Here is a 22,886-nt window from a genome sequence, read left to right as displayed (position 1 = left end):
GACCAGAGTGGGACACTACACAGCACGCTTTCCCCGTGCTAAGGACAACCAGGACTGGGAATGAAACGCAGAGCCCTTGCTACTGGTGAGCTGCTTTCCTGCCATCTCTTCCCGGGTCCTTTACTCTTAGTCTCAATTCATTCAGGCCAAAGATCGCTGAAACGTAATCAAAGCTCCCGTCCTTTCCAAGAAGCGATGCTCACTTTGGAGCATCTAAACTGCAGGGCTTAACTCGAAATAAGCTACACAATTTGCACCACGTCCATTATGTAGCTTATTTCGAAATGGGGAGTGCCTATACTGCACTTATTTCGAAATCGAGCCCTCTTCCTCCGACTTCCCTTACTCCTCGTACAATGAGGGTTACAGGGGTCGGAGTAAGAAGTCCTCCAGCTTGACAGTATTTCGACATTATTTCGAAATAACTGCCTGCTGCGTAGACACGGACGAAGTTATTTCGAAATCATGTTGCTGTGGAGATGTACCCTCTGACATCACTCTCCAGCCGTGCCGAGAAGTCCTCTGCAGACTAACAGATCTGGAATGTACCAGCTGCCTTCCTCCAGGCAACCAGGCAGGCTGGCTGGCTGGGAAACATTTTAAGCTCTGTAGGCAGGCAGGCAGGCAGGTTTGGCTGCTGGCTGGTAAGTCTCCTGGCCACAGCCTGCCTCTGGCACCCCCAACCCGTCCCTGCCCCAATCCTCTGCCCCCCTCCCCACTCAACTTCCGCCCCACCAGTGTGAAAACCATCTGGCCAGAGTTGGAGCCCAGCGTGGAGCTATTCACATCAAGCAATGTCACCCATTCCCAAGTGTGAACCTCCCATTCAGCTGGCCTCAGGATCGTCTCGTTGGCTTATGACAAATTTTAAAAGGCTCGGCCCAAGCACAGAAACATGCACCCACCTCCCAGCTAAAGTAATTACATAGATCCTCAATGAAACAGGTGCCCCGGGGACTCCTAAGACCACATACTGCATGCCCAGGTTCCTCTCCCATGCACCTTTGGCTGCAGGACCGGAGCCGTGCCCGGGTGCAAACGTTAACCCTTGTTCTTGGTGTAGCCGGATCCTTCGTTTGATTTGGAGAGGATTTAGTGCTGAGCGTAAGAGCCTCTAGCTGCTGGGCTGGCCCACACCTGGGGACCGTCAGGGGAAGTGCTGTACATCTCATTCCCGCTCCCGCGAAGCTGCCTCGCCTCCCAGACCGAACCTACCTGCAGTGCACGTGGAGCTGCAGGGAGCATAGGCGGAGACCTTCCACCGGTACATGTCGGCCAGGCTGATGTCTTCATGGCCCAGGGGGCTCACCTCAAACTCGTTGCTGCAGAGAGAGGAGCAGGGATGAGCTTACTTTGGGACGTGATGGGAATAGCGAACGCCTTCCTCGGACACTCCACGGCGGACACCAGGATCCCACAGGTTCTGGTTCTTTTTCCGACTGCTCCCCCCGCAGGCTCGCATGTAGCATGGGACAATCTCCGATGGCCGGTGGAGCCGGTTGGTGAACGAGGGACCACGTAGGAGGTGGCCCAGGCCCCGTGGAGGAGCCGAGGCACCGTGGAATGTGTTCTGGGAGTTTGAGATGGGCTGGCACCGGCAACTGGCTCTGTCCTGCCTCCCCCGTCACAACGGCAGAGAAGTGGAAGAGGAAAGCCAAGCGGAGAACCCTGCTGCAACCATGGGGATGGAAGGATTAGTCCTCCCGGGATAGCCTGCATCCTGTCTTCCCTGGAGGACCCGGCGGGCTCTCACCTTTCAGGGCCAGGGGCCTGAAGCGGTTCTGCCTGGTCAGTGGGGAGGCTTGTGTTGGAACCGTAGTGAGCGGCCTCCTCCTGGCGCTCTGCGTAAGCCTCTGCCCTCGTGCTCTCCAGCAAGTTCATATGGGCAGGCCCTTTGCGCGGCCATGCGGCCGCCAGCCCGTTCCACAGCCCCGCAGTCGAATTCTTCCAGCCCAGCTTGGCCGCCAGGGGCTGCAGTTCCCTGCAAAAGGCAGCGTTTTGTGGGTCCCGGTGACACCATCTCCTGAAGAGCCGGAGCCTGGCTGCCCCGATCCTGCTGCTCTCCGGCAGCGCGGGCCTCATCACGCTGTAGGGCATGGCTGTGCTGATGGGGAGCTGATTTAAGCTGGGGGCTAAAGGAAAATGCAGGGGCGTTAATGAGCCCATAGAGGTGAAAGTAACCGCCCCCTCTGGACCGCCACCTCCCGCACCCGCCCAGCTGGCTTTGAGGAGAGCTGGGCGCGTCTGCGAGGCCCACCCCTCCGTTACCCAAGCAGGAAGTAGCCAAGAAAGCCAACAAACCCAATTCTGTGTCTCCACCTACTGCCGCCGCCTCCTCGCCCGCTCCGTTCGCACGGTAGACTTGTCTGATCCGGAAGCCAAACCTCTCTTCTTCCTCTTCCCCCCGGCCCCAGCCCCAGGGCCCGGCCTGAGCGGAGGAGTTACTCTGGAAGAAGTCCTGACCGTTGAAGCGCAGGTCTCCATGATCTTCCCCAGGCGGGAACCGGTCGCTGACATCATCCGGCGAGAGAGCGAGCCAAGTGGCATTGAAATCCCGCCTGGCCCCGGAGTCTGCTGTGACGGGAGCGGGATGTTTGGGGCTGGAGTCTGGCAGGTGAAGGTAGAAAGGTGTGTCGATGGCGGGGGGCGCGGTTCGGAGAGCTGGCCAGGGCACGTGCGGCACGGTGTAGTCATACGTGATGTGGGGCATTTTCCCATTGAAGTTATAGTACTGGGGAGGGAAAAAACCAACCCTGTTATCTCATTAGCATGTGTGTCTGCTACTGGAGCCGAAACAGCTGAGGCCTACCCCTTGAAACAGACCTGGAGAACATGGGCTTTGTGATAGGGTGGCCGGGCAGGACCTCCAAGGAACGGCAGGGCCAGCCTCTCCTCCAACAGGCATAGCTACAGGGAGTGATGCAGGAACCCAGACAGGGGAAAGCTCCAAATTCCCATTCCTGAGGGCACCTGCGCTCTTGGGGTTTGGGAAGGAGACCAGCAGGGTCTCCCTGATCCTTCACTGCTCACGTACCATGGCATTCAGAGACTGATTGGTGGGGCCCTGGGCAATGATGTACTCCAGGCCGTCAGCGTGCAGGCTGGAAGGGCGGCGGTACTTGAACACGGTGCCAGCCACCCGGAAGTTCTGGGGATTGTCGATGGCCGAGTTCCCGTTGAAGAAGAAGCGCCCAGATTCATCTGCCAGTGCTGCAAACAGAGGAGATGGACAGGGGACAGCTCCAAGCAGACTTCAAGGCCCACAGCAGAGCAGGCAATAGGACTGGTGTTACCCTCGGGACAGGACGCAGGGAGGGAGATGGCTACCACTACAAGGCGGCTACAGTGGAGACAGGGCTGGCTGCATTCGCTGTGGTCCCTTAGGGGCCTCGCGCCAGCTAGCTCCCGCAGCCCTTTGCCTTCTGAAAGCACCAAGAATGGCTCCGCAGCCTGCCCATAAAGCAAAGATCCAGCACAAAGGAGCGTGCGATCCCTACGCTGAATGGATGGTTCCCGGTGAGGGAGGATCACGATGGTCTTGTCCAGGCCTGGGAAAAATCCAGCCTAGGGAGGCGCCCCAGGCAGGCTCCCTGCTTATCCTGCAGCCCCGTGCGCCGTGTAGAAATGTGGCTGCCGGGCTTCCATTCTGTTTCAAAACTGGAGGTGGGGGGAAGTTTCAGGAGCAGCTCCACCCCCAGCACAATCCCATTGGCCGGTTTCTGGCCAGAAACCGGCCAATGGGAGCTGTCTGTTTGAATAACAGGCAGCCAGGAAGAACCACGCCCCCTCTCGGCTCAGTTATTCAATGAAGCACATGGCCGGGCAACCAGGCAGGCTGGCTGCTGGCTGGTAAGTCTCCTGGCCACAGCCTGCCTCTGGCACCCCCAACCCGTCCCTGCCCCAATCCTCTGCCCCCTCCCCACTCACCATATCCAAACCCTCTGTCCCCCTCTTGCAACCATACCTCCTCCCATATCTGGCACCCCAATCATCTGCCCCAGATCACAATCCCCTTCTACCCTAGGTCACATCTCAAACCCCTGCACTCCAGTCCCCTGCCCGAGGTCACAACCATCTCCTTCACCCAAACTCCCTCCCAGACTCCAGTCTCCCTCCTGCACCCCAGTCCCTTACCCTAAGCTCCCCTCTGCACCCAACCTCCATCCCAGACCCCGCACCTCCTCTATTAATATCATGGAAGAGTGCGGCCCTCGACCACTTTCCAAAATCTTGGAGTGGCCACCCATCAGCAATTACTGCCCATCCCCTGGTCCTGTCCATCCTTTATGTCCTAAAGGATTTCCTGTATTCTCACCCCTGACGGTAACACCTGCCAGAGGGACACAGTTATCACCTAAGGGATGGGGCAGTGGGGTCCTAGAGGAATTCCTCGAAGCAGTCAGAAAAGTCAGGTGGGGGCCCTGTGAATGCTGGTTCAGCTGCCCCGTGTGCTGTCCGCTCCTCCGCAGTCACCCGTCTGAGAAGGTCAGGAACGGCAGGGCAGGAGTCAAGAAAGCAAGGAGCCTGGGGGTTCCTCTTTCCAGATCTGCCCATTTCTCATGGATAAAGTGGCTCACACCCATGTAACGCTGCTCCCCCGCTCTGCAGGCCCCCCGGGAGCTGTTGCTCCATCCCCTGCAGCGCAGCCCCTGCCTGGACACCTGGCCATGGCGACCTGTCATCCACACCGTGCCAGTCTGCAGCTTACCCAGGATGTTCTCTGTCTTCCGGCGCTCGATGATGAGAATGTCCGTGGCGCCAGCAGGGATGTTCGTGATGAACACGTAGCCTGGGAGTGGGAACGAAAGAAAAGGTTGGGAAACCCAATGGGGGAAAGAGACTTCAGGCTGCCCCAGCCTCGCCCGTGGCTCAGGGAGGCAGTGCTGCCTCGCCTCCTGGTTTTGTCCTGAGTCTCGTGGTCTGTTTGTGGTCTGTAAAGCCCCAGCGCCTGGAGTCAAGTGACGATGGGATGATTTCAGCCTTCATTCTTAAAGGGAAAGTCAGTTTCCAGACCTTGTGGCTACGGAGGAAGCTTCCAAACGTGACCCCGGCGCACCCTAAAGACTCGAAAAGCAGGCGGCAAGTCAGAAGAACACCCAATCTAGTATTTTGACCTGATCTCAGGACCTTACAGTCAAGCTCATTGTTTTCAGTGAGCCTGTGATTGCCCGCTGAGCTTTCACTATGTCCCAATGGGAGCAGCCAGAGGCAGCTTGTTGGCTCTGCGTCCATAGACTCCAGCTCCGGTCACACTGAGAATGGCGCTTTTAGCTGAAGGAGAAGGGGGCCCCCTGATCTGTTAGAGTTACTGCAGGCCTCAGGGGTCCAGCTGAGTTCTGCGTCCAGCTCGGGCACAGGAAGAAGGTAGCGCCTTTGGGCGCAGGAGGGAATCATGCCGCCCTTTACAGCCATCAGCACAACATGCTAACGGCCCAACTACCACTCAAGGCTGGACCTGAGCTAGAAAGCGAGGGTATGTTTACACTACCCCGCTAGTTCGAACTAGCGGGGTAATGTATGCATACCGCACTTGCTAATGAAGCCCGGGATTTGAATTTCCCGGGCTTCATTAGCATAAGCGGGGAGCCGCCATTTTTAAATCCCCGCTGCTTCGAACCCCGTGTAGCGCGGCTACACGGGGCTCGAACTAGGTAGTTCGGACTAGGGTCCTATTCCAAACTACCGGTACTCCTCGTGAAACCCGGGAAATTGAAATCCCGGGCTTCATTAGCAAGTGCGGTATGCATACATTACCCCGCTAGTTCGAACTAGCGGGGTAGTGTAGACATACCCCTAGAGACCAAGGTGTGTGGATCTCATCATCAACCCTCTACGCCTGATCATTTCCCCTTGAAGGAGAGTGAAAGGTGACTTGCAAAGGGAAGGGAAAACATCAAGCAATGCTGGGTAAAGGAAGCCTAGATGGTTTTTTTCAGACTTTATTTGACATTAGAAATGTGGGTCTTCTCTACCCAGCAAACTCTCTGATGACTGGAAACCTAGTGAAATGATGGTATCATAATAGACAAAAGGGTGGAGACTTTTCATTGTATGGGCAGGAGCGGCATCATGCACAGGGGAGCAGACTTAAAACAAACAAAAAGAAGTACGTCACACAATGCCGTCAACCTGTGGAACTCCTTGCTAGAGGATTTTGTGAAGACCAGGATTTTAACAGGGTTAAAAAAAGAACGAGATAAATTCATGGAGGTGAGGTCCATCAATGGCTAGGATGGGTATGAATAGTGTCCTTAACCTCCATTTATTAGAAGCTGGGAATGGATCACTTGATGAGTCCCTGTTCTGTTCATTCCTTCTAGGCCACCTGGCATTGGCTGCTGTCGGAAGACAGGATACTGGGCTAGATGGACCTTTGGTCCGACCCAAATGGCCGTTCTTATCTTTGCCACTGCAATCTAAATAGTACTAATAACAAAAATACAAGAGCTTCAGAGGGGCAGCTGAGTGAGTCCATAACAGGGAAAACTTTAAAAACAACAAATAGTCTGGTAGCACTTTATAGACTAACAAAACATGGAGATGGGATCATGAGCTTTTGTGGGCGCAGCCCACTTCTTCAGATGTCCGGTCATCTGAAGAAGTGGGCTGTGCCCACGAAAGCTCATGATCCCATCAACAAATACAAGGTGAGCAATTGTATGGGGAAGAGCGTTTCAGTGGCTCTTTGACCCTTCCTTTGGTTTGTTGTTGGGAATGCTTTTTAAACTCAGACACGCTTTTGTTAGAAATCAACGTCCTCACCCCACAGAGACAAGGGATCTAGGGCAACCCACTAACACCCCCCCTCCACCCTCCTTTTCCTCCCTATGGCCAAGTCTACACCACAACGTATGTCAGCAACACTTACGTTGCTCGGGGAGGTAAAAAAAAAAGCCCCTGACTGACCTAAGTTTCGCCAGCATGAGGGCTTGTGTGCGCAGTGCTATGGCGTTGGGGAGAGAGTCTCTTGCCAGCATAGCTACCGCTGATCACTGGCGGAGGCTTAATTCCGTATCCGTACAGATGGGCTGCTGGAAGTCGACTCGTGTGCACTACCGATGTAAAATCCTGTTGAATTGGTGAGCCGGAGGCAAGGACTTCTGCAAGCCGGGGTGCTCAGGCCTGCCATGGACAGGGGCTGCTCTGGACAACCTATCTGCAGCAGGCCTCCTATTTGACAGCTAACTGGAACCAGTAAGCATCACCCATTAAAGCTTCCTGCTTAACCGATTAACCTTTCACATCCCTAGTATAGACATGGCCTAGTTAAGTTTCCCAGACCTGAAGAAGAGCTCTGGGTACACTCGAAAGCTTGTCTCTCACCAGCAGATGTCGGGCCAATAAAAGATCACCTCCCCCATCTTATTCTACCCTGCCCCTTCAGATTGTATGTGCAAACTCAGCGTAAACATCTGAGTCCCCAGACTGGTGGGCCAGACGGATACGGAAACCCAGAAAGTACGACTTGTTTTTGAAAACTGTGGAAGGCCTTTTTATCCACCCTCCAGCACCCCAAAATGGGCACGAACCCAGGCCTCTGCAGGTCTGCTTTAAAAGCAACCCAGCGCATTTTGGAGCTGGGTTTATTTGCAGCTGGCAGTTGCTCCTAGGAAGAAAAAAAAAACCCGCCGCACAAAAAACAACCTGGTTCCACTTTTGCCTCAGCCCGCCAACCGGGACAGTGTTTCCTGTCACTGCGCACAGCAGCAGATATTTACAAGTGGAGTGACCTTCCTTGTACAAGATTAACATCCCAGCGCATAACGCAGAGCAGAGATAAATTATGTGCACTGACAACTATCATCATCTGGCATGAGCAATCAATAGACACAAATAGGTCCCCAGCCGCATCGCTTCATAACGAGATGGAGGCGAACTTCACTAGCTACCATACAGCGAACCAAACCAGCTCCCTCTGCTGATTAAACGGTACAGACAAAATACCGTCATTTTGGCTTACACGGGAAAAGAAAGGCAGGGCCGTAGTGAGCTCCTTCAGCTGGGCTGGTCAGACTCTGCCCTTCTTGTCAGTCCATGTTAGCAAGAAACAATGATGTTGATGGGCATCGTGTAACAGGGTGTACCTAACTGTGAGATCCCTTTTCGGAAGCTGCCCGAGACCCGGTAGCAAGTGCTTCCGTCCCCTCCGCACACCCGGCATCTGTCCATCGTCCGGGATGAGTAGAGGCTCCCGTCGCACCCAACCGGCTGCAAGGAATACAGAAGAAAAGATGACATTACCACTGAGGTATTCAACCCCTTTGTGGAGCGAGCGGCCTGCCCCACAGACCTACTGGGTAGGAGAGAGCCTTTATTGGGGAAAATCCCCAGAGATCTTACATGTCCAGGACACACCAAAGAAAGAACTGTGGGGCAGAAGTGAAGGGCTGCGTTAGCTCATACTGGACTTACGTTTAATGGACACACTTTGCCGGGAGATTGGTTTGGAATGTCCTTCCTGCGGAAGGCGCTTTATCCGAGGATGGACTGGCTGCACCAGCAATGTCATTTGAGGAATGACCATCCAACAGCAGCAATGCCAAATCACTGTGGTTTTAAATATACAAAGCACCACTGCGATGCCAAGGGGCTTTCGCTGACAGATTAAAAGTACTTGCGCTGCTGGGTGATCCTAGAAAAGCAAACCAGGCTGAAGGGAAAATGTATCCACCTAAGGGCTGCACATAATGATCTCTCACCTGGCCCGAACCTGGCTGCCCCATTCTACACGGGCATCATTGTGATGTACACAAGAACCCTATCGCACAGTGGTAGGCGTCCCGTGGGCTGCATACGGCCCATTGGGGCTCTATGTGCGGCCTACAAGAGGTTTTGTTTACCACTGCCCATGCGCAGGGCTGCCAGATGCTGCTGGTTTTCATCTGCCTAGTTTTTTTTCCCTACCGGTTATTACTAAAGTGACACGCACGTACCGCAAGGGCCCATGAAGCGAGGTGCGTGCTGATTGGACAACGTTGTGTCCCTCTGCAGCCAATCAGAGCGCTGCTATGCTTCCGGCGCCACCCCCTGCACATTCTAGGCCCACCAGCGCCGTTAGCACAGCTACCGTAGCCAAGACTGGCTTGGTTCCAACAGCCTTGTGGCCCATTGAGATGAGGGACCACTCATGCGGCCCACTCCCTAGCCTCGGGTGCCCATCACAGCTGTTCAGTGTCTCGTCACTGCCAGGTCTTGTGGGGCTTCAGGCCAACCCTCCATCCTGTAGGCCCACGGCCCTTCCTCCCAGTGCCTCACCTCACACTTGCCGTTGATGCAGACGCCCTGGTACGTCCGGTCTTTGCAGGATGTGCCATCCTGGGCGCGGGCCATCAGCTGCCTCTCTCCACTCCTGGTGGTGCACTGGAGATCACAGGGCTTGTTGGAGATGCTGGTGTAATCGTCTAATGGGAGAGAGGAGAGATGGCACCGGGAAGAGCACTGGGGACACGGGATGGTCCCGGACCAACCCTGAGACACAGGCCTTCTCCTTGGGGTCATTGCTTTACATCCACGCAGGCCAGACCCAAGAGAGTGCATCACCACCCATGCGGCCTTTGGTAGCTGAGGGGAAAGGAGCTGGGGGTCTCTCTCCACAACTATGAACAGGACCGGTATCCAGCTTATCGAACCCATCTCTGCAACCTGCAGCGGTGTAGGAAAAGCAGCTGGCTGCAGAGCGTGAGTAGGGAAGGCAAAGAGAGCGCAGGGCGGGCACCCAAGAGAACACGCAGCTGCCCGGCAGGGGAATCCCTTCCGAGGGAGACCCCCCGGAGCGAGGCAGCGTGGCCTCCCGCCAGTGCAGAGGGGGCGAACTCGCCTCGCTGTGCACAGCTGACCCTGCCCCCCCGGCGGGAACGCAAGAGTGGGGCTGGAAGTATAAAAGCAGGGCCCTGCTGCTCAGGTGGGCCCAGACCTGGGAAGGAGGGAGGTGTCCCCCGGGGGAGCTGAGCGCTCAACCGAGCCCAGGGACGGGTAGAGGGGAGACAAGGCGACCCGGCACCCCAGGAGCTGGAGGGGAGAATGTGCCGCCTGACCACGCAGGGGAGCGCCTGGCCCAGCAGCGCCTTCAGGAGCCGGGAGGAAACAGCGCCGGGAGACACGACTGTGGTCCTGTGGTGCTGCGGGGAGGCAAAGCAGCGACCGCATGTTTTCCCCGACCCCCTCGTGGGATCGCCTCTCATTTCAAGGGGCCTGGTGGAGCAGGGTAGGCCCAGGTCTGCCGCCCCTCAGCCCCATACGTGGGCTGGGATGTGCCTTAACCTTTGGGCCAGAAGGCCAGAAATACAGACCGTCGGTTTGCTCGGCTCTCAGCCAAGCGGCCAGAGCCTGAGACGCTGAAAGCGTCCGGCCCTCCCCTTGCGCTATTACTGGTTGCTCAGAGGCAGGAACCGGAGCCAGTTTCAGGCTGGAGACACAGGCTGCCTGTTAACGTGGGGCCCTGCCCCGGCAGGTTTGAACAGGCAAGTCTAGCCGTGCTCACCAGCAACGCTGCTGGCCGCCCCACCCGCCTGACCCCACTGCCCTGTCCCAGAGACGTGGGACGTTTACACCCCCCCCTCCACCGGGAGGCAACTCTCCCAACCCCTATTGACACGGTCCCGCAGGTACGTCCCCTCCGCGCTCGCATGCTGAGCCCTGGGCAAACCTGGGTACAGAGGGGTCCAGTGATAATAGTGCTTCCCAAAGGCCTTGGCATTGAAGGTGGAGCACTGCTGCTGTTTGAAGCTGGCCGTATTGTCCGGGCAAGGCTGCGGAGAGAGCAAAGCTTAACATCAGCCTCTGCGATCCAAAGCAGCCAGCTTCCGAGGGCCCTGGCAGCCTCTCCTGTCCCAGCGCGGTCCTCGGTCAAGTGAGGATCCATGGGGAGCGCAATGCAAGAAAGCAGCACGGGCGTTAGTACAGCCTGCAGGCCCTGCTCACCGCCCTGCTGGAAAAGGGGCTTGGGGATCTAGCAGGCCTTCTTGGGTCCAGTCCCCTCTGCCACCGACCTGGGCCTCAAGAGACCTGGGTTCAGTTCCTGGCTCTGCTACTGTTCTGCTGCCTGACTGTGGGCAAGGTCATGTTTCCCCCTCTGTAAAATGGGGAATGCCGGTACTGTCCATTGCAAAGCGTTTTGAGCTGTATGGACGGACGGAGACGAGGCTCCTTCTCGTTGTATGAGTATTAATCAAATGCCCGTGGCGTTTTGCTGGGGCGACCGGCCTCGAGTCAGGTGCTCAGCATTTGCCTAGCTCTTAGCCACGCAACAGAGAGCTTTGGTCACACCTGTGGGGCTCCATGCTGGTGACTGTCCCGCTCCAGGTGATTGTCCCGCTCACACCCATAATCTGCTTGCCGGGGCCATGCCAAATCTCAAGCACAACCGGCAGGCGGGCACTGGCACAGCCGCCCTGTGGGCACCCGCTGAGGCCACGTCACTTCCCTAGGTGTGCAGGGGCAGCCTCGGGAGAGGTTCTCACCTGTTGCTGGCACAGCTGGTAGTGCTTGGCTTGGCCCCCGCACATGGTGCTGTTTGTGCCCTGGGAGAGGTGAAGCCTGCAAGGCAGAGAGGAAGTACACAGTGGGAGGGGTGACCAGTGGTTTGGAGGACTACAAGGTGCTAAAACACCGGGGCTACGTCTCCACAGCCCTCTATTGCGCAAGAAAATATGCAAATGAGGCAAAGCGGTGAATCTCTGAGCCTCATTTGCATACTTAATGAACCGCCATTTTTGCAAAGGGGCTTTTGTGCAAAAACGAGCCGTCTACACGGCTCCTTTTTGCTCAAAAACCCCCTCTTGCGCAAGAGCCGTTCTGCCGCTTTTTTCAGGGAAGTCGGCGGAAGAGTGTTCTCCCTTCGACACCCTGCTGGGAGTCAGTGCCAAAAGCCGCGTCCAGCTATTCCGACTTCAGCTACGTAGAGGAACAGCTCCAAAGCCCGTTGGAGCCAGCGGAAAGACTCACTGCTTTGGATCAGGCCTGGAGAACAGAGAGCCCTGGCTAGGAGGGCTTAGGCAACACTCGGGAGGGGGCACTCAGGCCCCTTTCCCCATCTGTTTTGAGAATCATGGCCATTTCTAGATGGATGGTCCCTATGCTCCAGTGTGGCCTAGGGGATAGGGTGCTTGCCTGGGAAGGACAGGGTTGTGGGTTCAAATCCTGGGTCCAGTCCAGTCAAGATGGCCAAAACTGGTCAGCCCTGGGGCTGGAGGGATAATTAGGCAGCCTGCATAAAAGAAGGGTTTTTTCTTTGGCGAGAAAGAGGGGGCCACATGGGGGCTTCCTCGGCCTCCAAGTGTGCTCAGGCAGAAGGGAAAGGCGCAGAGGAGGAGGCAGGCCCAGCGAGCGCGCTGCACTCTCAGGTGCCAGCTCTCATTAGCAGCCAGGGAGTGGGGAGCAGCCGGTTCGAGAGAGGCCTCCCCAGGGGTCTCATTCAGCACCTGAGTGGAGCTCGGGGCTTCCGCTCCAGGCCCCAGGGCCGCCCTGGGTGGTGGATCTGACAGGTGCTAGCAAGACAGCCGGGCTGAGCGAGACCAGCGGGGCTCACTGGTGAGCGCCCCAGGCCCTCCGTTGCTGTGGGGTGAGGGAGTGAACGGAGGGAGCGGGACTCATGTACCACAAAAATCCAGCGAGCGAGGCCGCGTGAGGGAGAGAGGTGGGAGTCGCAGAGACGTGACCGGGCTCAGCGCTCGGGGACCGAGGGAAAAGTGTCAGCAGCACCAGAGTCCGGCTTGCCGGCGGAGGGGAGGAGCACAAAGGGGGTAACTGTTCCAGGGCCCAGCAATACAAAAGGGCCTGGAGCTCCCTGCTGCTGCTGGAGCCCTGGCCCTTTAAATCTTTGCTGGAGCACTCCAGGCAGCGCACAGGGTGGCCTGGGGGAGGTGCAGTGTTCTAGCCCCAACTCCACCCCTTCTGCCTGTGGCTCCGCCCCTTCCAGGGGCATGGAGCAGCCCCCTGCCTTGCCCAGGGACCTGGCCCGGCTGTCAGCCCCGCTGACCAGAGTACCTTGCCTATGGAGAATAGGTTGGTGTACGTGGTTCTAGCGTAACAGTACAACTGGTACTGACGTGGCATGTGGCAGGAAGATGGGGGCATAGCACTAAAAGCCACTGATGGGGATGTGAAGCAAAGGCAGCTCAGTCCCACCATCGCCAACACCCTCAGGTAGAAGTGGGGGCAACTCCACCATAGGCCGGTGTGAGTTGCACCTGCCTATGCCTGGGCTGAAGACGGCCCCGACAGAATTAGCACCTGTCCCAGGCCTGCTGGGTGTCCAAGCCGGACACTTGACACACCTTAGCTTTCTGAGCAATGTACTGCGGGTGTGCCATGCTACATCAGCCAGCTGCAAAGAGACCGAACAGTGACCCAGCTGCCCAGCCCCGTACGCTTGGTCACGCCAAGGTGTGTACGCTGCAGAGCACAGCTACCTAGTGTACCCTCCGGATCCTCCTTTGTGCCTGTGTCTAGAGGTGAGTCTGTTACAGCTCCAAGCACCTTTCCCCTCCAGCGGTAGAAGCTCCTGCTTGTAGCTCAGGAGGGTCTCTGCTAAGTGCCCAGTTATAACCAAGAAGGGGGCTGTTTGGGGATTTCAGATCCACAGCTAATCCCAGTGCACTGCTCCAAAGGCAGTGGCTTTCCAAGCCAGGGGCGTGGGAGGATGCATTTTGGGTCACCCCTCCCTGCATCTGGTAAAAGAGGCACTAAGTCTGGTTGCAGGTGGGCTGAAGGGCAGAGGAGCCTGTTACGCATCAGTCTGCAGCCCTGTGCCCGAAGCACAAACATCCCGTTTTCCCTGCCACGTCGAGTAATTGGTGGCTTCCGGCAAGGAGAGACACTGCCCACCCATCCAGCATCTGGACAGCGTAGCAGGTGAAAGTTTCACGAGTGTGTGCGGGGCTGGGGTTTGCTGGTGCTGCTCCATGGCTTACCTTTGCCGCAAGCAGTGCCTCTCCCGGGACGTCACTCCCCCCCCGCAGGTCCGGGAGCAGGTGGACCAGGAGTTCCACTCGCCCCACCACCTGGTGACCTCTTCCTCCGAGGGGCCTGCTCCTTCTGCTGCCTCACTGCTGTCCTGACGAAACCAGCGAGTGGTTAGCGTGAGAACCCTGGCGCGGCAGCTGCCCTTCGGAGGGGGTCAGTCCGGCCTTGCGTGGATCTCGGGGAGGGAGGGAGGAGATGAGAGTGAAAACAGAAAGCCTTCTAGTTTGGAGAGGGTGGGCCAGCCATAGGAGGGTCTGATCTGCGTGGGTCCCATGCCTCTAGCACAGGGTCGAGCAAGGTCGTTCAGGCTGGTAGCGGCACCTGTCCCCACCCTGTACAAGGTGTGCACCACTCCCCGGCTAGTCTCTGCTCCCCGTGGCCCAGAGGAGGATACTGAAAGCAGAGCACAGCGCTGCTTTAACATGGCGCATTACGCCAGCCTCCCACAACTCCGAGTGCATAGTAACTCCCCTCCCCCCGCTACCTCTATCAGAGAGGCAGCAAGGGGGGAGCAGGACCCAGTGCTGGGGGGAACTGGCTTAAAAGCTGGTCCTCCCGCAGCCCTGTCTCTGTGGGGAGGCAGGGGTGTAGCGGGGGGACCAGGCGTGAGCTGGGAATTAGCTCTCCCGGCTCGCACCCAGTCCCAGATGCTGCACCTCTGCTGCCAGACTCTTAATACATTTAAAAGGCAGAGCGGGAGCCAACCCCGCTGCACCCCTGCAGTTTCCCCCCTTATCGACTAATTGAGTAATCCATTGACTACTCGATGAGCTGATTATACGCCATGTAACCACCCTATGGCTCTAGTTTCAAGCGTGGGGCTGTAGCTATCTGATCAAAGGCTTCTTAGCAGCCCCAATCAGAGACAGGCCTCCAGATTTTGGCATTGGCTTCTTCGCTCCGATCAGCTTTTGGCAGGACCCTGCTCACCAAATAATGGACTCCCCATAACACGGAGGCGGGACAGTCACCTTGCTGAGCGCCTATTGACACAGCAAAGTGCCCGTAGGGTCCCCATTCCTGTACTGTTCAGCATCCGCCATTCAATGGCGCTAGTCCGGTGGGCACAGCCGATGGTGCGCACAGCATGTCGGAGCGGCGAAGGTATTTTTAATATCTCTCCGCAAATGATAAATTCACGATCTGTCGCACAAACACGCCAGCATGTTAACCGAGCAGCGCTGTTTCTCTGGAAATTACTGTCGTGTTATTTCACCTGACTTCTCCAGCTGAACTCCCCTCGCTCCCACCACAAGCTTCTTGAAAATACCATTCCCTGCTCAACTTCCTCACATGCGCTGGGACGAGTCTTTCTACAGGCCCATCGGGGTTGGGCTGGATAGACAGGAGGAACCAAGCACAGGCTGCCGAATTCGGAGGGATGGAGACGTACTATGGAAGCCAAATCCTTAGGGTCTTTTAGCAATATGAGATGATTCATATTGTTGTCTATTCATTGGGGAGAAGGGAGAGCTGTGATTGGCTGAGACTTGACTTGACTTCATTTTCCTCCTTTTGTCCTCGGCAGACTCTGGACCGGGAGCTAGGTCCTACTTAAGCCAGACTCTTACACTGCCCTGTCTGGTCGCCAGACCTTCTGAGGGAGCATGGGAGCTGCATCCTGTCCTGTGCTCCTCCCGGGGCGAATTGCCCCTCACTGCAACACACCCTTGCATTGGCAGGGCTGCATCAAGCCCTGTAGCAAGCTGTGTGCCAGCCATCCCCATGCAGTCGGTAAGCATGGGGTTCACCCGCAATGCTCATGGTGAGATCAGGCCCTTATGGCTGCCAGTTTGAATGCTGCTTACCTTTACCTTCCCTGTCTAACACTCCCCAGACAGCTGGTGGCCTGACTGTGGCATTCTGTTTATCCCTGGTTTTGCCTATCAATCATCCGAGGTGCTGGATGACAGCAGATACCCCACAGCTGGAATTTAACATGGGGAGGAGGGCAGTGAACACTTTACCTTTATTCTGCGGATTAATTTAGCACCTTCTTGACCCTTCTTAACTTTCCCCAGTGCCGGATTTGTCTCTTACAGGCTCTTTCCCTGCCTGTCTTTCTGGGGCTGTCTCTTTAAATGGAGCACCAGCAGCCCTGAAGTAGCCATTTTGCAACAGGCGGCTGTCCCCTTCTTTCATCCAGCAGGTAAGAGCGTGTTCTGTTTTTCCTGAGTTTTCCTGCTCTTACTGCTGAGGAAACAACATCGCGGGTGCCTATCACATCCAACAGCTTAAAGAATCCCAGAGCAATTTACAAACTGAGATGTGAACAACCCCCTCATGCCCAGAGAGAAAAACACTTCACCCTCCACTGAAATACAGCCACGTCTAGTGTGGGCGGTAGCTATTATTTCACAGGGTAAAGCAATGCTCTGCAGTGAAGAAAGCCCCGCTGTCAAAAAGCGTGCTTTCGTCAATTGAAATGGCAGAGGGCATAGTAAACAGAATGGGATTGGCAGTTGGTAAATTACATTCATAGCTTCTTGTCTCGGTAAAAGATGTTTTATTGAAATGAGAAAGTGCAGGGAAGTGGACTCAAGACTGTAGCCCTGTTAATAGGAATTTGTTAGTCTGCTGGGGTGACTTTGAGGCCTTTTATGAATTACAAAACTTAAAAAAACAACAGATAGTCTGGCAGCACCTTAAAGACTAACAAAATATGTAAATGGCATCATGAGCTTTCGTGGGCACAACCCACTTCTTCAATTAGTAAATTTGCCAACTAATAAATGAACAAAGAATAAAAATATCCAGGGTCACTCATCACCAAATGGATTTTGTTCATCTATTGTTGTCAACTGTAGCTTAGCTTTAATGATGTATGCTCTTTCTTAGTATTACAATCAATGTGCTGTAGTCTGTTTGATAAAAGTGGTTGGTTCTAAGGTGGGAGAGACCTGGCTAGACTATCTACTACTGAATCTTCGTCAGAAAGGAGAGAGGCCATGAGCTTTTTGTGCCAGTTATTAAGTGCCTTTTAACATGGGTCAATTAACATAACACTTTTCAGAGCCTCAGAGGAAAGCCAAAAAGGATCCCTAAGTAACCATATTTTCAGACCAATTATTTTCTAACACAAATTCTACTTGCCCACTCCCCTTTTACCATGGATAGCACACAAATCCTCTACTGGGATAGTCTAGGTGTCGAGCTCAGATTTGCAACTATCCAGAGTGAGAATTCCAATAGTCATGATAATAATTAATTAATGACTGTAGAAGCTCAGAGTTACGAACACCTTGGGAACGGAGCTTGTTCAGAACTCCGAAAAAAATTGATGGTTCTTTCAAAAGTTAACAGCTGACCATTGATTTAATACAGATTTAAAACTTTATGGTGCAGAAGAAAGATGTGGCTTTTAGCGATCTTAAGTGAAACAAGCACAGAAACAGTTTCCTTATCTTGTCAAATCATTTTTTAACAACTTTCCCTTTATTGTTTAGTAGTTTGTTTTTGGGGCTTGGGTTGAGGTTGGGTTTTTTAAAAAAATTGTTTGTTAATTTGTTTGTTTTTATGGTCTCTGCTGTTGCCTACTTACATACTTTCTGTTCCAACTGAAGTGTGTGCTTGACTGGTCTGTTTTGAATTCTGGTGTTAATAACTCTGCAGTTTTCCTGTATTTTTATTTTTGTATTGCCTGGAGACCCCCAACATAGAACAGAGCTGCATTGTGCTAGCTGCTGTACAGCTACATAGTGAAGGACGGTCCTTGCACCAAAGTGCAGTGTGCTATCTATAAAAAGGGAAATAAGAACAAGCCAGGGAATTACCAAATTTATCTGCAAACATCTGGAAGATAATAAGGTGATAGGTAATAGCCAGCATAGATTTGTAAAGAACAAATCATGTCAAACCAATCTGATAGCTTTCTTTGATAGGCTAACGAGTCTTGTGGATAAAGGAGAAGCAGTGGCTGTTGTAAACCTAGACTTTAGTAGGGCATTTAACATGGTATCACAAGACCTTCTTATCAATAAACTAGCGAAATGCAACCTAGATGAGGCTATTATAAGGTGGGTGCATAACTAGTTGGACAACCATTCTCCGAGAGTAGTTATTAACGGTTCACAATCATGCTGAAAGGTCATAACAAGTGGGGTTCCACAGGGGTCTGGTTTGGGACTGGTTCTGTTCAGTATCTTCATCAATGATTTAGATGATGGCATAGAGAGTACGCTTATTAAGTTTGCAGATGATACCAAGCTGGGAAGGGTTGTAAGTGCTTTGGAGGATAGGGTCATAATTCAAAATGATCTGGACAAACTAGAGCAGTGGTCCCCAACCTTTTGGGGCTGCTGGGCGCCCGGGGTGGGGCTGCACACGCACCACACATCCGGGGGCAGGGCCGCCCATGCGCCCCGCGGCTGGGCCGGCACCACACATGCGCTGCGCGCCCGGGGCAGGGCCGGCCCTGATCACTCGGCAGGCGCATATAAATGCCCCGGCGGGTGCCATGGCGCCTGTGGGCACCACATTGGGGACCACTGGCTTAGGGCACTGGACTGGTACTCAGAAGAACTGAATTCTGTTCCTGGCACTGCCATTAACTTCCTGAGTGGCCTTTGTGCCTCAGTTTCCCCTCCCACCCTTTGTCTGTTTTGTCTTTTTAGATAAGTTCTCTGGTGCAGAGAGACTGCCTCTTACTTCCTCTTTCTGGAGCTTGTAGGTACTACTGCAATACAAATAATTAGCATTAATATTGGGTTAAAATGTTTGAATGGTGTTGACTATTCTACTACAGACTCAGGAGAGGTCACATGCTCTCTCCCACAATTATATTGGAGGGATTTGCTATCTGATAAATGGTTAATTTTTCTGTAGGGCCATGGTACACCCGAGAGCCATACTGATCTGAACTGATCTGATATTTTGTGCCTGTAAATATTTACCCATGTTAGTAAGGACACTGTAAAGATATTTTTTGCAAGTGAAACCAAATGTTGGTGATGTCCGATCAGAAAAAGACGTGGTTATTTTGTGAGTGATTACGCCTGCCTACAGATGACCTTCAAGTATAATCTTTCTCTCTTGCTATGGGTTTATTACCCCACTCTGTCTGACTTCCTAGTGTGATGGTCGGGCTGCAGGTACTGAGAGATGGAGCAGCTGCTTCCAATTTTCTTGCTTTGACAGAAATAAGACTTCATTAAATAATTGTGACACGATTCCTGAATTTAATTACAATGCTGGCATTAGGCATCTTCCAAATTTCCACACAATAAATTGAGGGATGTTGGCTAGGTCCCAGATTATATCTGCTTCTGGGGTTCGTTTTTCTCCATGCTCCCTGGCTGCAGCGACAGACTCCAAGAACTGCTGATCAGGTGAGTGAATTTGGCATTCTAGAATTCTCAGAGCTCAGCCAAGGCTTAGAAGATCTGGGAGAAAAACACCCACATTCAGCAGAGACCCCGGCACAACTTGGAGACGGGGATCCAGATGGCTTTAAACCCCCTTTTTGCATTTCTGCAATCTGGGCGAAGGCTGAAGCTGCTCTAAATTATGCTCTGCTGCAACAGCCTCTCCAGAGCCATTCCACCATGGGCGACTGCAAGAGCACCGCAGCGGGGAGTGCTGGAGGAGTAAATGTAGGGCTGTTATTCATAAGAATGCATGTCTCTGTGTGGATAGCTCTGGGTAAGGGAAAACATGGTGGTCAGATGCAATTTCTGAGTGACTTGTTAGAAAAAGAAATAGAAGGGCAGGAATTAAGTCAGTAAACAGATGGACCATACTCACACACACAGATGCTCTCTACCACTATTTCCTGTGGGGTCATCCTAGGTCAGTGGCTCTCAGCCAGGGCACAGGTACTCCGGGGGGGGGGGAGGGGGGGGGTACACAGAGGTTTTCTGGGAGTATGTCAACTCATTTAGGTATTTGCCTAAGTTTACAATAAGCAACATGAAAAGCACAAACTGAAATGTCATACAATGTCTTAAAAGTCTCAGAGGGATATCCGTGTTAGCCTGTCACTCTAAAAAATGAGTAGTCCTATAGCACCTTAAAGACTAACAAAAAATATATATAGTATCATGAGGTTTCGTGGGCAAAACCCACTTCCTCAGATGAGCAGAGACTTGGAGTCACTGTGGCCAGTTTTCGGAAAACGTCCACCCAATGTGCAGTGGCTGTCAAAAAAAGCTAACAAAATGTTAGAAATCATTAAAAAGGGAACAGGTAATTAGACAGGAAAGATCATAATTCCTCTATATAAATCCCTGATACATCCACACCTTGAATAATGTATGAAGTTCTGGTCAACCCATCTCAAAAATATATAGGAAAAAGTGTAAGAGAAGGGCAACAAAATTATTATGAGTCTGGAACAGCTTCCATATAAGGAGGGATTTAAAAGACTAGGACTTTTCAGCGTGGAAAAGAGATAACTAAGAGGACATTTGATAGAAAATCTATAAAATTGTGACTGGTGTGGAGAAAGAGAATAAGGAAGTATAATTTATCCCTTCACGTAACATAAGAACCAGGGATCACCCAATGAAATTAATGAGATTAATAGGTTTAAAGCAAATAAAAGGAAGTGCACATACAGTGCACAACCTGTGGAACTCCTTGCCAGGGGATGTGGTGTAGGCCAAAACTATAATGGGATTCAAAAGAGAATTAGCTAAGTTCATGGAGGATATGGCCACCAGGGACTAGTCCCCAAAAAGATCAGGGATTCAACCCCATGTTCTGAGTGTTCAGAGAGTCTCTGGCTGCCAGAAGCTGGAAGTTGATAGATGAATCACTGGATGTTTGCTTGTTCTGTTCATTGCCTTTGTAGCACCTGGCTTTGGTCACTGTTGGAAGACAGGCTATGGAGCTAGATGTAGCACTGGTCTGGTCCAGGGTGGCATTCTTCTGTTCTTCTCTAGTTCCTTTTATTAGGGAAAATTTGGTGGGGGAAGTTTCCCTCTGATAAAACTTCACAAATGTAGGTTATGAATGTGACACTGATCCTCACTGGGTTATTGGAATAGCCATGTGGGGAACTCCACTCAGGCCAGTCAAAGGCTTTTCAGAATATTGCCATATGTAACTGTTTAAAAGTTCAACTTGAGTCAAGTATTTTTGCAGACCTCCTCACACTGCCTGTGTGTTCTTCCTCTGACAAATGCCTACTTGATCGCTACAAAGAGTTTCTCAATGTCACAACACACTCTACTCACTGAATCATTTCATAGAAGGTTAAGGTCTGTGCACAGTAAAAACATGAATGGCAGTTAGTATCCATAGCATCTAGTCCTACTATCATGAAACCAATGACAATGTTTGCCCCGTACATATTTTATGGAAGTTTGGTTCTTGTTAGTGCCTCAATATTTTATGATCTGAATAAAGCTGGGACAACAGACTTTACCAAGCCTTGCAAAATTCTGCAAGTGAGACAGCTGGCTCTTCCCATATTTTATAACCAACTGGCATTCACCTAAAGTTATTTTTCATTCCAGTATAACTTTATATCATCTGTGGGTAGTTTAGGTAGGGCTAATATTCTGTTTAAAATGAGATTCCACTTTGGATACAGTCTGGTGGAAGTGAAAGGGATCTGGTTTTAAAAAAACAAAACAAAACAAGATATTCAAGAGGGAATTCCCTGTAATAAGGTGGGGGTGAGCGACAAGGAGTGGTAGGACAGACTGTACCATGATGACTTTCCACAAGCCAAACACACAGGGAAGCATTGGAACTGAAGTTCATTTACAAGTTTGGAACCCATCACAAAGGTATGAATAAAGACATTAACTGGCTAGCACACTACCTTCCTCATCCTAATGACTTAATCAACCAAACAATGGGTACTTAAGAGCAGTTTGCACCTTCTCCATCAGCTTCATGTAACATGAACACTCTAATTCACTATTTTTCCTTTCCTTCTCCTCCCCCCCCCATTCCCTATTTATTTTGGCACTCGACTTTTAATACTCCATTCATCTGAAGAAGTGGGTTGTACCCACTAAAGCTCATGATACCAGCTACATGTTTTGTTAATCTTTAAGATGCTGCTAGACAATTTGCTGTTTTTTAAATTTTTCCAGTTAGGCTACGTCTATACTGTAGCCTTTGTCGGCAGAGACAATGCAAATAAAGCGCTCATTAGCATTTCTTGCCCTCTTATTTGCATAGTCTCTTCCAATCCATTTTGTGGAAAAGGTTTTTGCACAAAAAACCCACAATGTAGGCAGTTTTTGGGGCAAAAAACTCTTTTGCGCAAGATCCTGTATACCTGCTTTTTTGAGGAATAAGGGTTTTTGCAGAAAAAGATTTTTTTTTTGTGCAAAATGGCCCTGTCTACACTGCGGTTTTTTTGCACAAAAACCTCTTCCGCAAAACGGATAGGAAGAGACTATGCAAATGAAGCGCTCATTAGTATTGTCTCTGCCGACAAAGGCTGCAGTATAGGCTAACTCGGCTACTCCTCTGAAATATAATGACTTTGTGAGATCAAGGTTCTCTCTTTTTCCGCAAAAAAGCCCTGATCGCGAAAATGACGACTGAGGCTTTTTTGCGGAAAAGCGCGTCTAGATTGGCCACGGACGCTTTTCCGCAAAAAGTGCTTTTCCGGAAAAGCATCCTGCCAATCAAAAGCATTTTCAGAAAAGCGCGTCTAAACGGAACACTTTTCCGTTAACAGCATTTCCGGAAAATCATGCCAGTGTAGATGTAGCCAGTGTGTTTTACCTTGGGGATAGCTCATGTATATTGGTGCATTTCTTACCTCAGGGTAATTAATTATACATGAATTATCCTAATGTAAAAACACCAAGGAAACACCTTGGGGATGTCTCCACAGCAAAGTTATTTAGAAATAACTTTCCTAGCATCTACACAAACCAACTGCTATTTTGAAATAGCAGAGGGCTTATTTCAAAATTGGTAAACCTCATTCCATGAGGAATAGCGCCAATTTTGAAATG

General features: G+C 52.3%; 1 protein-coding gene across 8 annotated transcripts in view; it reads right to left on the bottom strand.

Moving 5' to 3' along the window:
• LOC102446845 (ADAMTS-like protein 2) overlaps nt 1–22,886 on the bottom strand; it is a 35,537-nt gene that overhangs the window by 9,497 nt on the left and 3,154 nt on the right. For 6 of the 8 annotated variants that reach the window (XM_075936835.1, XM_075936837.1, XM_075936834.1 and 3 more), the window contains exons 2-11: nt 13,911–14,053; nt 11,460–11,535; nt 10,646–10,748; nt 9,256–9,401; nt 8,085–8,208; nt 4,709–4,789; nt 3,035–3,210; nt 2,302–2,731; nt 1,754–2,132; nt 1,216–1,322 (exon numbers count right to left, since the gene is read on the bottom strand). In XM_075936835.1, coding sequence (XP_075792950.1) covers nt 1,216–1,322; nt 1,754–2,132; nt 2,302–2,731; nt 3,035–3,210; nt 4,709–4,789; nt 8,085–8,208; nt 9,256–9,401; nt 10,646–10,748; nt 11,460–11,535; nt 13,911–14,053 — 1,765 coding nt within the window. Of the gene's footprint in view, nt 1–1,215; nt 1,323–1,753; nt 2,133–2,301; nt 2,732–3,034; nt 3,211–4,708; nt 4,790–8,084; nt 8,209–9,255; nt 9,402–10,645; nt 10,749–11,459; nt 11,536–13,910; nt 14,054–22,886 lie in introns of those variants that run through there. The other 2 variants (XM_075936832.1, XM_075936833.1) reach the window with 2 other exon arrangements.

The sequence above is a fragment of the Pelodiscus sinensis genome, chromosome 9 (assembly GCF_049634645.1).
Source record: "Pelodiscus sinensis isolate JC-2024 chromosome 9, ASM4963464v1, whole genome shotgun sequence".
Taxonomy (NCBI): Eukaryota; Metazoa; Chordata; order Testudines; family Trionychidae; genus Pelodiscus; species Pelodiscus sinensis.
Note: the sequence above shows the minus strand (reverse complement) of the source record. Positions and strands in the feature narration are given on the sequence as shown.